General features: G+C 37.2%; 1 protein-coding gene across 1 annotated transcript in view; it reads left to right on the forward strand.

Annotated features, from left to right (window-relative positions):
• LOC124643861 (homeobox protein PKNOX2-like) overlaps positions 1-14,103 on the forward strand; it is a 38,103-nt gene that overhangs the window by 17,785 nt on the left and 6,215 nt on the right. The window contains exons 2-10 of the mRNA XM_047182983.1: positions 7,520-7,624; positions 8,345-8,534; positions 9,167-9,296; positions 9,731-9,807; positions 10,421-10,508; positions 11,022-11,096; positions 11,718-11,860; positions 12,550-12,685; positions 13,596-13,676. Coding sequence (XP_047038939.1) covers positions 7,551-7,624; positions 8,345-8,534; positions 9,167-9,296; positions 9,731-9,807; positions 10,421-10,508; positions 11,022-11,096; positions 11,718-11,860; positions 12,550-12,685; positions 13,596-13,676 — 994 coding nt within the window. The 5' untranslated portion in view covers positions 7,520-7,550. The remainder of the gene's footprint in view (positions 1-7,519; positions 7,625-8,344; positions 8,535-9,166; positions 9,297-9,730; positions 9,808-10,420; positions 10,509-11,021; positions 11,097-11,717; positions 11,861-12,549; positions 12,686-13,595; positions 13,677-14,103) is intronic.

The raw sequence follows: 14,103 nt of genomic DNA on the forward strand, positions 1-14,103 counted from the left end.
GTACAAAAAAAAATCAAAATGTTAAAGCCAGGAGACATTTGGTTCACGATTGCATACAGAATACATCTAGTTTCTAGTGGCGCGCCGTCGTTAGTAAGCCGTAGTGATGTGACGTAAGTTGTCGATAGATTTTTATCGACTTCAAAATTAAATATAATCATTACGTATTACAAAACAAAGCCATCTGTCAGATCTGTCTGTTCACGATAAACACTTAAAATATTGATCGGTATTTCATGCTATGTTCTCCAATACGTAGAGGGACTTAATATGAAGGTTTTTGTACCTATCTGAGTTTTAACCATGCGAATGTGGGTCGAATCGCTACAATATCTAATAATAATGAATGAAATTGTGTCCAAACATTGTTTAATATCTAAATAAATCAGTCCTCTATATCAAGTAGGTAAATTAGAAGCGAATATGTTTGAGGTATTTTTACTATGTTGTAAAAATACCTCAAACATATAATATTCATCTACTTATGTAGGTCCTTCTAACCAACAATTATCACTTATAATACCACAAGAGCTTCAAAATTATCGGGTATTTTCCGATAGGTTCGTTGCAAACAAATGAAGGAGTCAAGTTTTTCATGTTAAAAAATAACGAGCGCGAAGCGCGAGTGATTTTTCCTGAAAAACTTGACGACTTTATTTGTTTGCAGGGAACCTTGAGGGAAATGCCAGATAATTATGAAGCTCGTGTGGTATTCGGGAGATTATTTTTCCGTCCCAAATGTCGGCCACAACCTGTCAGTTTGACGTAGCAACGACCAGAGAAAATATTCAAAAAATTTTCAGTATAATACCATGTAGGTTGTACCACGTGACGTCGAATGGTGCAATTCTATTGGTCGATATTTGGGTCGGAAAAATAATCACTACAATTACAAAAACATCACACTTATCGACCCGCATCGCTCATAAAAATACCGCACCAACAATTTTTCAGCGCAAAATTCCTACAAAATTCGATGTTTTTTTTATAAATTTTTGCGTCAATTTTCCTGCTTAGTTATCTAGCAGGAAAGGAAAGGAAAGGCACGGTATTACGGTACGTTTGTTCATAACGTAAATAAGGGGCGGAAAATATTAGTGGAGATAGTGAAGAAAGGGTACTGTAGAGGTTAGACAGAAGGTTCGGTTTGTAGAAAATTCTAGGTATAAATTGTATAGTAATTTATTTACAAGTCAATATTTACTCATCTATACTAATATTATAAACAGTTACTTTGTTTGTTTGGTTGTAATGAATAAACTCAAAAACTACTAGACCGATTTTCAATATTCTTTCGTCATTAGAAAGTTATATGTATTATCTGCGAGTAACATAGGCTATATTTTATCCCGGTGCGGGCAGTAGCTCCCACGGGACGCGGGTGAAACCGCGGGAAAACGGCTAGTTATAGATATACAAACTTACTAGTTATCTTTAAAAAAAACATATCTAAAAGAACATTGGTTAGGAGTCGAAGTATTTGTTTGGTTTGTAGGGGAATAAATGAATAAACGTGTTCTTTTTTGGCGCTTTAAGTCACCACATGTGGGAATTACCTCGCGAATATGTGGTCTTTTTTGCGGTTTAAGTCGCGAGCTGTAGAAATTAGTCCACGGACATAGATGAAAAATAGCCTGTAGCCTTCCTCGACGAATGGGCTATTTGAATGCAAGCTGACTGCAACTGCTGACCGCAACTGCCGACCGGACTTGCAGTGACTGCATGAAATCAGTTGATAGGTGAGAGCGACTGCACATGCTGCTGCCGCTTCGATCCAAAACGGTTTCATGTATATACATACATACCAGTAGTGCAGCTGCGGTCGACTTCACGCAGGTTGGCAATTGCAATAAATTCAAATCGGACAAGCAAAAAAACTCTTTATCTGAGTGCGAGTAATATACATTAACGCTTACTTTTTAAACGTGTAGGAGAGCTAAGATTTCTGTTTCGCTATGACATGGTCCTATCTTATTTGAACTTTAGATACAACTGAACCTTTTGTATGTTTACTTAGTTGTACTGTTACGAGATCCTAAATAAATATTGAGACAAAGTAACCAGTAGTTTTGTTAGCTGGGAATGTTTGTCCGTTTGTTTTCAGGTGTGATTGTTACAAAACTGCGGATTTTGGGACTTTCTTGTACCTACATTTGGGGGAAAATTGAATTTTCGCTTATATGGCAGAAACTAGCTTTTGCCAGATGTTTCATCTGCGTCCCGTGAGATCTAATCTACGCAACTATGGTGTGACACTTCAAATTCACTTGTGTGATTTATGCTACACAAAAAGTACGATGAAAATTACGAAATAGATTATAAGTAAGCTGTTTTGTGTCCTAGTTGTAAAGCCTGTTTAAATATTTGATGTTGTGACTAAGAATAAAATAAACAAAAAAAATAAACCTTTTTACAACAATATTTTTCCCCTCACCCCCACTTTATCGACATACTGGCAACACTAGTAAAAGCGCGGCAAGCAACGCGCCCATTAAGATGCGTCCTCCGTAGCTGTTCGTATTTACAGGCAGAAAGAAGTTCAAACTAGACTAGAAAATAAGACTACAAAAATTAGTAACTGTCTCAAAAATGATTTAAATCCAGCTATGTGATTTATGCCATAGAAAAACTACAATAAAAATTAGGACATTCGGTTATAACGTAAGCCGTTTAGTGCCCTACATCTACAGTCTGTTCAAATATTTGATGGTATTGAGTATAAAAATAAAGAAAAAAAACCAAAACATAACCTCTTTACAAGAAAATTTTCCTCTATCGACATACTGGCAACACTAGTAAAAGCGCGGCAAGTAACGCGCCCATTTAGATGCGTCCTCCGTTGCTGCTCGTATTTACAGCGCACGAAGAAGTTTCAAATAGACAATAAGACAAAACAAACAAACAACAATTTGTATGTAGCTGTCTCAGAGATAATTCAAATTCAACTGTGTGATTTATGCCACACAAAAACTATAATAAAAATTATGAAATAGATTGTAAAGTAAACTGTTTTGTGTTCTAGTTGTAAAGCCTGTTTTAATATTTGATGTTATGACTAAGAATAAAGCAAAAAAAAAAAAAGAAATTAAATTGAACCTCTTTACAACAAAATTTTCCCCTCACCCGCATTTTATCGATAACCTGGCAACACTAGTAAAAGCGCGGCAAGTAACGCGCCCATTTAGATGCGTCCTCCGTAGCTGCTCGTATTTACAGGGCACGTACATTCACGTTGAAAACTCGCTATTTATTGATATACGATTTGTTATTCTCGAGTATTTTAGTTGTAGAGGGGTTGGTATGTGGTTTTATCAAGTAGGTAAAAAAGTTATGAAACTTATGTATGACTGTACAAATCACCTATAACCTTCTTCGATAACTGGCTTAGCGTAATCAAGTAAACCGTTTCATTAGGCTTTTAAACATTCGCGTACATAATAGATACAGACTTCTTAACAATCAATTTTTCAATGATAAGAAAGGCCATAAACGATGTAAGATAAATAATGAAAACCAATTATAGTGTATTAAATTACAAATAAGAACAAAATTATTATATTGACCATTGACCAACTTTGTTGGGGTTGGCTTCCACTCTTAACTTGATGTAGCCGATTACCATTGTTTTATATGGAGCGACTGCTTATCTGTCTTCCACAATACAGTATAGACAACCTCTAGGATACCCTTGGTAAGACTGGTTGTTAGTCTTTCTGGCTTCTGACTACCCGTAACGACTGCCAAAGACAGCCGGGACCCACCAATTCAACACGCCTTCCGAAACACGGAAGAACTATGACACGATAGTCACCCATCCACGAACCGACCGCGCCAAGTGTTGCTTAACCTTATGATCGATCGATCCACGCGGCTTTGACTTAGCCACAAGCTCTTCTCTTATTATTTCTCATTTCAGGAAGATAAACTAAATATTGACAACTGGGGCGCGATTCTCCTAATTTTACTTAAGCGACATACGATTCACGTTCGACTCGATTCGACTGAGATCCAATCGCGACTCGATTACGATTGAAGCGTATGTGGCATTCCGCTATTTTTTCTTTGAAATAAACGTTTTTATCCTTTTCTGTCATTCAATAATGAATCATTTTGTCTGCAAATGATTTACGATTGCAAAATGATTATACAGCAAACTACCGTATGGACTAAAATCACCAAAATAGTAGACCAATCGCACACCAATCAAATGTCAATCGAATACGATTGGTCTTTTATTAGTAGCAGAATGCCCGATATGGTTAAAACTGCTATTGCGATTCGATTTCTGTTCGATTTTGACATTATTACCTTAGGAGAATCGGGCCCCTGCTAAACTTCACTCTCATATAAACTTATACACATACTCCCTTCATCCACGTCTTTGTCTTCATAATTAAGGTTCTATAATTATAATCATGTTTCCTCCAAAGTCCCCTTTGTGTGAGGGACAAACTATTGCCATTATGCAGAGGGTTCAATTCCAAACTTGCGGCAATCGGCGCAACTGTGTACCTAATCTTGTAGAAAAATCTTATTCACGTCGATTGCATTGCAAAGGAACGTTACGGACATGGGTTAATTTTAACGTTGACTTCGATTAATCTCATGTTTTTTAGGTATAAGCAGATGTCATCATATTAAAGAATCTTGATCATTCATGCAATAAACGAATTATCTTTGTGTCTTACTTCTTTTTTACTTATTCATTTTTAAGGGAAACCCTATAGGTGCTAATGTTTGTTATAATGGTTTTGATTTGAGTGTTTTATCGGCCGTTCCATTATATTATATATCTTATATAGAGATGGGAGTCCACATTAAATACTTTTATTGGGTTAATGTCAAAAGTATCCCACCCAAAACAAAAATGTGAAAGACTGCCAAGTTCGATAATATGGGAATGCTTCGCCTATAAAAGAAGTGAGATCTGAATAAGTACCAAGTTCCATACACATACCTCAGTTAAAAATAGTTACTTTTTAATGATGTTACTTGGCAAGTTTTCATACACCGTTATAAACCTACTAAACGCAATGAATCAAGTATTTAATTTTCTATTAAAACTTGCCAAGTAACATCATTAAAAAGCAACTATTTTTAACTGAGGTATGTGTATGGAACTTGGTACTTATTCAGATCTCACTTCTTTTATAGGCGAAGCATTCCCATATTATCGAACTTGGCAGTCTTTCACATTTTTGTTTTGGGTGGGATTTCATTTATTTTTGTAAGGTTGTTTATTTTTATTTTTTCTTATGATGAAGTTAGTTAAAGAAATGTCTCATTTATACTATCTTTTAGATTTTTTTATATGCACTATGTTTCTTACAAAGAAATGAACTAGATTAAATAAATGGACTAGATTTACCAACTGACTGACATGACATGTTATCATATATTATGTTCGTGGATCAAAGTTACACATTCGTTATTTTCGAAAGTGATTCACACTTGGCCGTTTTCAGATTTTTACTTTACTTTGACTAAATACAAACCTTTGTACCATTCGAAGATATATTATATAAATATAGATAAATTTAGTAGTTTTAGTTCCTTAGGGGTATAAATTTACACCGGGTATAAAACACCTTCATTATTTTGAAACCGACTCACACTTGGCCATTTTCAGATTTTTCCCTTTACCTTGACATAAAGACCTACCTCCATGCCAAATTTCAAGTCAATACGACCATTGGAAGTGGTCTAGGTTTTTGATGAGTGAGTCAGTGAATCAGTCAGTCAGTGAGTGTATAGTAAAAATAGCTATTTTCTGACGTCAATATCTCAAGACCTACAATAGGTATATTAATTAAATTTTGTATTTTAGATAAGTCTCAACAGATACTAGAAATTTGATATGCATAAATAAAATAGATTTTGAGTTACAGGGGGGTCGAATTTGGCCCGAAATGGTTCGTGTAATATAACCCACGGCCGGTGTGTCGCTTTTTTTGCTCGAACTTGGCGGACACACTGCCGTGTGTCTAGATATCTCTATGTAGTAAATAAATCAACAGATGCAAAATATTGGGAACCGTCATAAGTGTTAGAAACCCAATTTATCGATGAACTTTTAACCCGTATGCGCGAAATAGTTCTCACGGGACGCAGGTCAAGCCTGTAAAAGCTAGTTACTAAAATACCTACACAAAATAGCAAAATCCTTTTTGTTCCTAGCTTCGTGAAACACAAAATGTAATAAGTAAACATTTTTCCCTTTTTCCTTATTTTAGCCAAATCGGCTGGGATTAATTATCTACCGTCTATATCTTAGGGGAAAGAGTATTGCGGAGTTTCTTTGCGAAAATGTGTGGACGTGACTTTGAGGTTTTTTTTGGAAAAATATTTGGGTAAAAGTTCTGGGTTTTTACCTAAATTTGGTAGAGGAACTTGCTAGAATATAATATAGTGTGTCGTAAGTTCTGTGTTGCCGAAACCAGATGGAAACATCTTGTATTAATCAAAGTTTTCAGTTGGTCTGATACCGGCTAAATACCTGATCTTTGTAATGTGCGTACTACCATTCATCTTCATACTGATTTATGAGCCCAAACAAACTATCGGCCGACTAAAAGTTTGCAGTGTGCTCTAAATGGTGCGGTTTTCCTGCAAAACCAAAGCAAGTATGTTTATAATACCCCTAGCTATCTTAAACAGTCCTTACACCCCATAAGACATTAAAAACCACCCTTACGAAACAGTAAAGAAAATAAGTGGTATTTTATATCAATCTAGTGGCAACACTTGTGATGAATGTGTGGCCCGCTTTTAATATATCTTTTTATTGCCGCCGACGGTCGGTGTTGCCAGTAATATTATTTCGACTGTTTATTTTTATAGTTATATAGTTGTTTGTTGTATTTGTTTTAGTTTATTAGTTTGCTTTGCTGTTTTTTGTGGGATCAGTAAGTTTTTATGAATGGGAATGTTGACTAGTTAAAGTTTTCACAATGGAGTGAATAATGAACTGATTTCGATGGAATTTAGTATGAAGACATGTTATATGCGGGTGTTTGACGTACTTCGCTATATGATGACGATTGCAACTTTCAGTGAATACGAATTTGATATATGCTACAATTTTATAAAGCTTTTTTTTATCTTTTATTTTGGTATAAAGACTTTATTGCTGCTGCGTTAGCTAGCCTCGTTAGGTTTTACACAAATTACCTATATAAAATAAAAAAAAACACTATCCAACGACTCAATGCCAGAGCCAATCGATATAATTGGGATGAAGACTTTGTTTGAACTAGCTAATCTCACGAACTACTACTAAAATAATATCAGTGAAAATAATCTCATTTATCATGAAATACAATTATTTCCACCTTCCCACAGTGCTGCGTTGTTTTGACAGTTCCCTAGGGCTGCGGGTGAAACCGCAGGTGGTAACAAGTAATTAGGAAACAAATCTTGATAAATAAGCGTGTTAAAATTTTTTGACACGCTTTTATTGTTTAAAATAAATTATTTTCTTTTCAACACAGAATTAAATCCTATCTATCCTTGTTTCTAGATGAGGCAGCCAAGCTGTTGATATTGGCGGGATGCAGGGCGGCGGTGCGCCCGCCGCGGACGCCGATCAGGCGCAGTTCGAGGCCGACAAGAGGGCCGTCTATAAGTATGTCGCTTCTTGTGTGTTTTGTTATCCGTGGCGTTTGCGAAAGAAGTTGTGAGGTCTGATTTAAGGAAGATATAGACAGATGTCTTTTACTATCATAGTTATTTTTACCTATTGGAAGGAAGTGAGTGCCAGTCTGCCGAGTGACAGGGGAAAATGGAAGAGGATGACATATTGCGCCGACCCCAAATAAAATTGAGAACAGGGCAGGAGGAAGAAGTTATTTTTAACCTACTGGGCCCTTAAATTGAGAGTGATGATCTTTGACACTAATGTAAAAGGTGAAGGAAAACATTTTGAGAAAACCCGGACTGCAAAGTCTGAAATCACCAATTAAAGTTCCTTCCTTGAGATGAGACCGCAGCAATGTGGGTCAATAAATATGGTTGGTTGGTCTGTGCTGGATCTTATAAATCCCGAGTTGAGATGATCGTCGTCAGATACATATCAGATGATCCATATTATCAAAAAATCCTTACTTTTCCGTTCTGTAAAATTGTGTAGTTTTAAAGAGAGAACTTCGTGAGATCCGGACTGGGTAACATAGGATCCTATTTAAAAAATGTTTTGGTTATTGATTGGGTTATATGCAGAATGAATCTTTAGATATTTTGGATTTGGCCGTACTTAAAGTTTGGAGACAACTATACTTGCTACCACCCAACTGAAAAATACAATATTTTTACTACTTTGCCCTAATTAACACTGTCAATCTTCCAGACACCCCCTCTTCCCCCTCCTGGCTCTCCTCCTCGAGAGATGCGAGCAAGCGACGGCAGGGGCGGAGCCCCCGGCCGCGGAGGCCTTCGGCGCAGACCTGCAGGCCTTCGTGCAGCACCAGAGACGAGACCGCAGACCCTTTCTTGTTGATGATCCTGAGATAGACGGACTTATGATTAAGAGTATTCAGGTAGGTGGAGTTATTGATAAGATAGAGATAGGTACATTATTTGTTCAAAACATCTTTATTAATTTATAAAAGGTACATCTTATGTTTTATAAGGTACATAGTGTCCAACAAAACTATATACATAGTTTGTCTGTTGGGTATATAAATGCAGTACAAACAGGGAACTTCGAACTACGAAAAAGAGTTTTTTAAAGAATGTTTAAATAAATATGTTTTTACTAGCCGTTCCCGCGGTTTCAGTCGCGTCATGAGGAATCTTCTGGACGTATACTCAGCAGCGCAGTTAGTATCGCTTGGTAACAATGAAAAATATTAAATCGGTTCAGTAGTTTCGGTTCCTATAGGATATGAACAAAAAAGAAAGATGTTTCTTAATTATAACTCGAAATATGCCTTTATGTTATTCTAATATACGTATAAATTGTATTCCTCCAAGTTTCATCAAAATACATTCGGTAGTTTTTTCGTGAAAGAGGAACAGAAATTCGCGTATGTTTTATGGATCTGTCATACAAACTTAGGCATTCATAATACATATTACTAAGGTTTCCCATTGCAGGTGGAGCCTTAACTGGGAAGTATTATTTTATTTACTTCGCTCCTTTATAAACCTATGATTCTCCTGTTTCCAGGTGCTACGAATCCACCTACTAGAGCTAGAAAAAGTGCAGGAGCTATGTCGAGACTTCTGCGGTCGATACATCGCCTGTCTCAAGACTAAGATGCAGAGTGAAAACTTGCTGCGGACTGACTACAGCTCAGGTACATATTATTTATTTACGAATTTCTGCTCAACACAGATAAAGAAAACAATAGGGAAGAAACAATTTACAATTAATGCTTATTTCTAAAGAAATCTCTTCAAGCATACACCTGCGAAAGGAAATTAGAACTTATTTAAATAGGATTGATTGTTATGATTTTTGTAGAAAAATGACCAGTATCAGGAACATACTTATTAGATAGTTAAACTATTAATTTTGGCAGTCGTTACTGGTAGTCAGAAGCCAGTAAGTCTGACACCAGTCTAACTAAGGGAGATAGGGTTGCCTGGGTAATTGAGTTGAGGAGGTCAGATAGGGCAGTCGCTCCTTGTGGTACACTGGTACTCAGCTGCATCCGATTACACTGGAACCGCAGCATAGCTGGGAAAAGGATAGCCAAATGATTAAAATATATTACTATTTTATTTGCAGGTGGAGTAGAAAGCAACAACAATCTGTCGGGGTCTATAGACGAGCACTCGAGCACCTCCAACTCGCCACAATATCAGGTATGAAATGTATGTTACACTTTTATAATTATATACACTTTTCTTCTGTAGTTAATTACAAAATACTGTATGTGATAAGAAAGACACAATTTTTTTGCTAAGATAAATAATTTTTATTCTAAAATTCGCAATTTTGCATATTTTGTAGAAGTACTTACCAGTCTACTGGTTGAAGTAGCCATTTTATTTAAAGCTTTTTATATCAAATAGTTTTTTTATGATCTTGATTGAATGACTATTTTAAAATAACCAGTTGGCTGTGACATGCCGTAAACATACGCAATAATGCAATTAAATCATTCGCGCAGGATCTTTATATTTGAGAAACTCATAGATATAATATTTGAAAAGATACTCATAAAAAAACGTGCAATATTGCTAAATAACGAACTGGGTAGATGAAAAATATCTAATATGAAGATAAGTAAAAAAAAACTGAAAAATGTTGGTCCTCTTTTGATAAGCTATAGGTACCTTCCTACCAAAAACTTTGTTACATACTTTCGCATTATATTCGAATATATTAATATTGGCATTCTTGATATTTTCACATATTATAGGAAATAGATTTTCTTTACATTATTTTACTTAAAAAGTATGTTTATTCGTCTAGTCGCCGGTGGCGGGCGCGGCGCCGGTGTTCGCGAGCGTGTTCCCGCCGCAGCCCGAGCCGCCCTACGCGCCGCCCAGCAGAGATACGCGTACGTACACAGTTACACCGTGTGACAACAGCATAGCTAACTATGTCTTAGACACCATTGACTGTGTTTCGGATAGCACGTTAAACTGTAGGTCCCGGCTGTCATTGAACATCCTTGCCAGTCGTTACGGGTAGTCAGAAGCCAGTTAGTCTAACACCATTCTAATCAAGGGGTATTGGGTTGCCCGGGTAACTGGGTTGAGGAGATCAGATAGGCAGTCGCTTCTTGTAAAGCACTGGTACTCAGCTGCATCCGGTTAGACTGGAAGCCGACCCCAACATGATTGGGAAAAGGCTCGGAGGATGATGAGGAGCCGCGCGCGATGAACATCGATCGCATGTATTGCTAGATTCACCGCACGTGCCCTCACAAAGGTCCTCTACGAAAGTATACCTAACTTTTAGGTATCCGTAATTAAATAATTGACTGAGACAAAAAAAAACAAAATAAATAACAATCTTTTTAGATTTTTGACACCTGAATATTTTAAAATGTTATTTTCTCTGTTTGCAGCGTCACTAGTAGTCCAAGGTTCGACGCCGATCAGTCAGATAGGCGCCGGACTTATATCCACCGACTCCTTCACTGGTAAGCACTAAATACTATTAAAAATATACTACCTAAGGAATTTTTACCTGGTTCAGGCATATGCTACATCAGCATTTTTTTGAATTAAGCAACTATTGTAAAATTATGTACAAAGTGAGGAGATAAACGATTTATTTATCATTATATAACATGTGTCATTACCTACATAGTAAAAATAAAATGTACAATATATAACATTGAAAATAAATTTAAATTATTTTAAAATGGTCTGAGGCAAGGACAACGTTCAATGAAAAAAAAAAGAAAAAAAACTGGAGTCATTCCATCACTTACATGTTTCAAAAGTACTACTTCGTGGTTCTACAATAAATATTGGAATCTATGGTAACTAATTTGATCGTCTTCCAAATATCGTAGCGTCATGATGATTGACAGCTGTATAGTTCTGATGAAGCCATAAGATATGAACTGGAACTTCACGTCGGGACATCGTATCATAGCTGTGTTTGGATTTGTTAGAAAACAGTGGAGGCAGTTGTAGTGGGACGAAACAAATTCTGATGACAACGACGACAATGATGACGATGATAATAATAATGATGACGATGACGATGATGATGATGACGATTTTTTTCAAAATATTTTTACTATCCCTTACAGGAACAAACTCCAACAATTCCTGCTCATCAGTGTCGGGCTCGCCCCCCCCGGATGACGAGCTGGAGGACGCGGCCGGCAAGCGCGGCGTGCTGCCGCGACACGCCACGCAGGTCATGCGGGCCTGGCTGTTCCAGCACCTCGTGGTAACATACAGCTGCCCAGGGCTGCGGGGTGTTCCAAAGAGATACCGCGGCCCTGGTACATACGCGGCCTACGACGGAACACGACGGTTTTTAGTCAGTAAGAGTCTGACACTCCCTCACCGCTGCTAACCCACAGCGGGAGGGGTCATTTGATGATTTTTGACGTCGTTAAAAAAAAAAAGATATCTCCCCAGCGGGGCCCAGTAGGGCCAAGGCCTTTTGTTTCAGCTGAGGAAAATGCCTGACGCATACACGCACCGCCGGGGAGACGGTGAACTTATGTGGGGCTTGCACCCACTAAAAACCTCAGCTTTTGTGCCGTCTTCTGTCTTTTAGAGAGGGGCCACGAGGACCAAAGACGATTTTCGTGACAACAAGCTAAGACCTGCCGGGGCTGCAAGATTGTTCGAAAGAGTTACCGCGGCCCTGGTACTTAAAAGGCCTACGAAGGAACATGATGGATTTTTAGTCAGTGAAAGTCTGACACTCCCTCAACGCTGCTAACCCACAGCGGGAAAGGTCATTTGATGATTTTTACCATCGTAAAAAAAAAGTGGGCGAAAACCCATTTGAATATGCCCTGCGCAGCTGACTGATCTCCTTATATGAGAACAGCCGCCGTGGCTGAAATCGGCCGTCCATTATTATTTTCCGTACTATTTAATTAATTACAATCCTTTTATCCTCAGCACCCTTACCCGACTGAAGAAGAGAAGCGCTCGCTAGCAGCACAAACCCGGCTGACATTACTGCAAGTGAACAACTGGTTCATCAACGCTCGGCGCCGGATCCTGCAGCCCATGCTGGACTGTGCTGATAAACCTGGTCAGTATATACTCTACTAATATTAGTTACGGAATTAATATGTTAATTGCCTAGCCAAAATATCGAAATTAGTCCTCATGTCCAATATACAACATGTAACTTAATTAACGCACATCCTGAAATTAGTTTGTTCAGAATCGTTTACTGAATCGATTTATATCATTTTTAATATAGGTAATTTTTTTATCCCAAAAATTATTAAAACTACGGAAATTATTGTCACATTAACCCTGTACAGTCAAAACAAATTCAAATAGACCGTAATTCAAAGTAATAAGACTTCGTGTATTGTCGGCTTTTTCCGTAGTTTCGTTATGTTGTGTCGAGTCGAGCGGCGCGCGGCGCGATATTTGCGTGCGTAGTAGTATGACCACAAAGTTCTCTTATCTTAATAGCAATGCATATACATGTTAAATTAAAAATTCAGTGTATGTATTATGATTATAACATAAAATTCTAATTGGGGTGTTTGAGGGTGTGCGTTAATTATGTTACATATTGTATATACAATTAAATATTTTTCATTTTTATGTTCCTTACTATGAATTGTGATGAAACTTGGCAGTTATATTTAGTCCACTATTACTACCTATGTGTAGGCTACTTTTATCTGAGTATGGGAAGTACTTATTACTAGTGGGATGTGGGTCAAACCACGGGCTTACGCTGGGAAGTATGTTATTGCTAAGTTTAATCAAAATTCATCAAAAAGTTTTACCGTAAAAGAGGAACTAACATCCATACATACAAACTTTTGCTTTTATAATATTAGCAGTATGCCTAGTGGATAGCGTTTTGTAATAAAATAAGTCATAAAATTTTCGCTCAAAAGTGCTTATTATGTAATCTTTCGATGAACTCTATTCCTCTAAAAAAGCCAATAAAACTGAAAATGTGTTTTATATTCCAGGAGGTAAGAAAGGCAAGAACGGTTCGTCTATAAGCAAGCGCTACTGGCCCGACGCCCTCTCCAACCCACAGTTCACTGCCGGTAAGTAACATTTAATAGTTATTTAATTCATTTTACTGCCGATAAATTACAGTTAGTTATTTAAATGTACATAGTTAACGTTTAACTAAATGGTTTTTCATTAAAATAAGGATCTCAAACATGTTGATATAAAACATTCCAAGGTATATGGATGGTATAGGATATGTATTTGAATGCTTGTGTGCTATAATATGTTCGGCTGATCTCATTATATGAGAACAGCCGCCGTGGCCGAAATCGGCCTTGAACGTCATTATTTGATATAATATTTGATATAAATCTTAGGCCTAAGTAATATTTTTATCAGTGCAATTAAACATATAATTTGGTAGATTAAAAAGTATTCAGTAGACAGTTAGACACAACTTTGTTAAGCTGCGTCTACGCTAGACGAACCGAGCACGAGCGAAGCACAAGTGGAGCCCTT

Source organism: Helicoverpa zea, chromosome 28, assembly GCF_022581195.2.
Source record: "Helicoverpa zea isolate HzStark_Cry1AcR chromosome 28, ilHelZeax1.1, whole genome shotgun sequence".
NCBI lineage: Eukaryota > Metazoa > Arthropoda > Insecta > Lepidoptera > Noctuidae > Helicoverpa > Helicoverpa zea.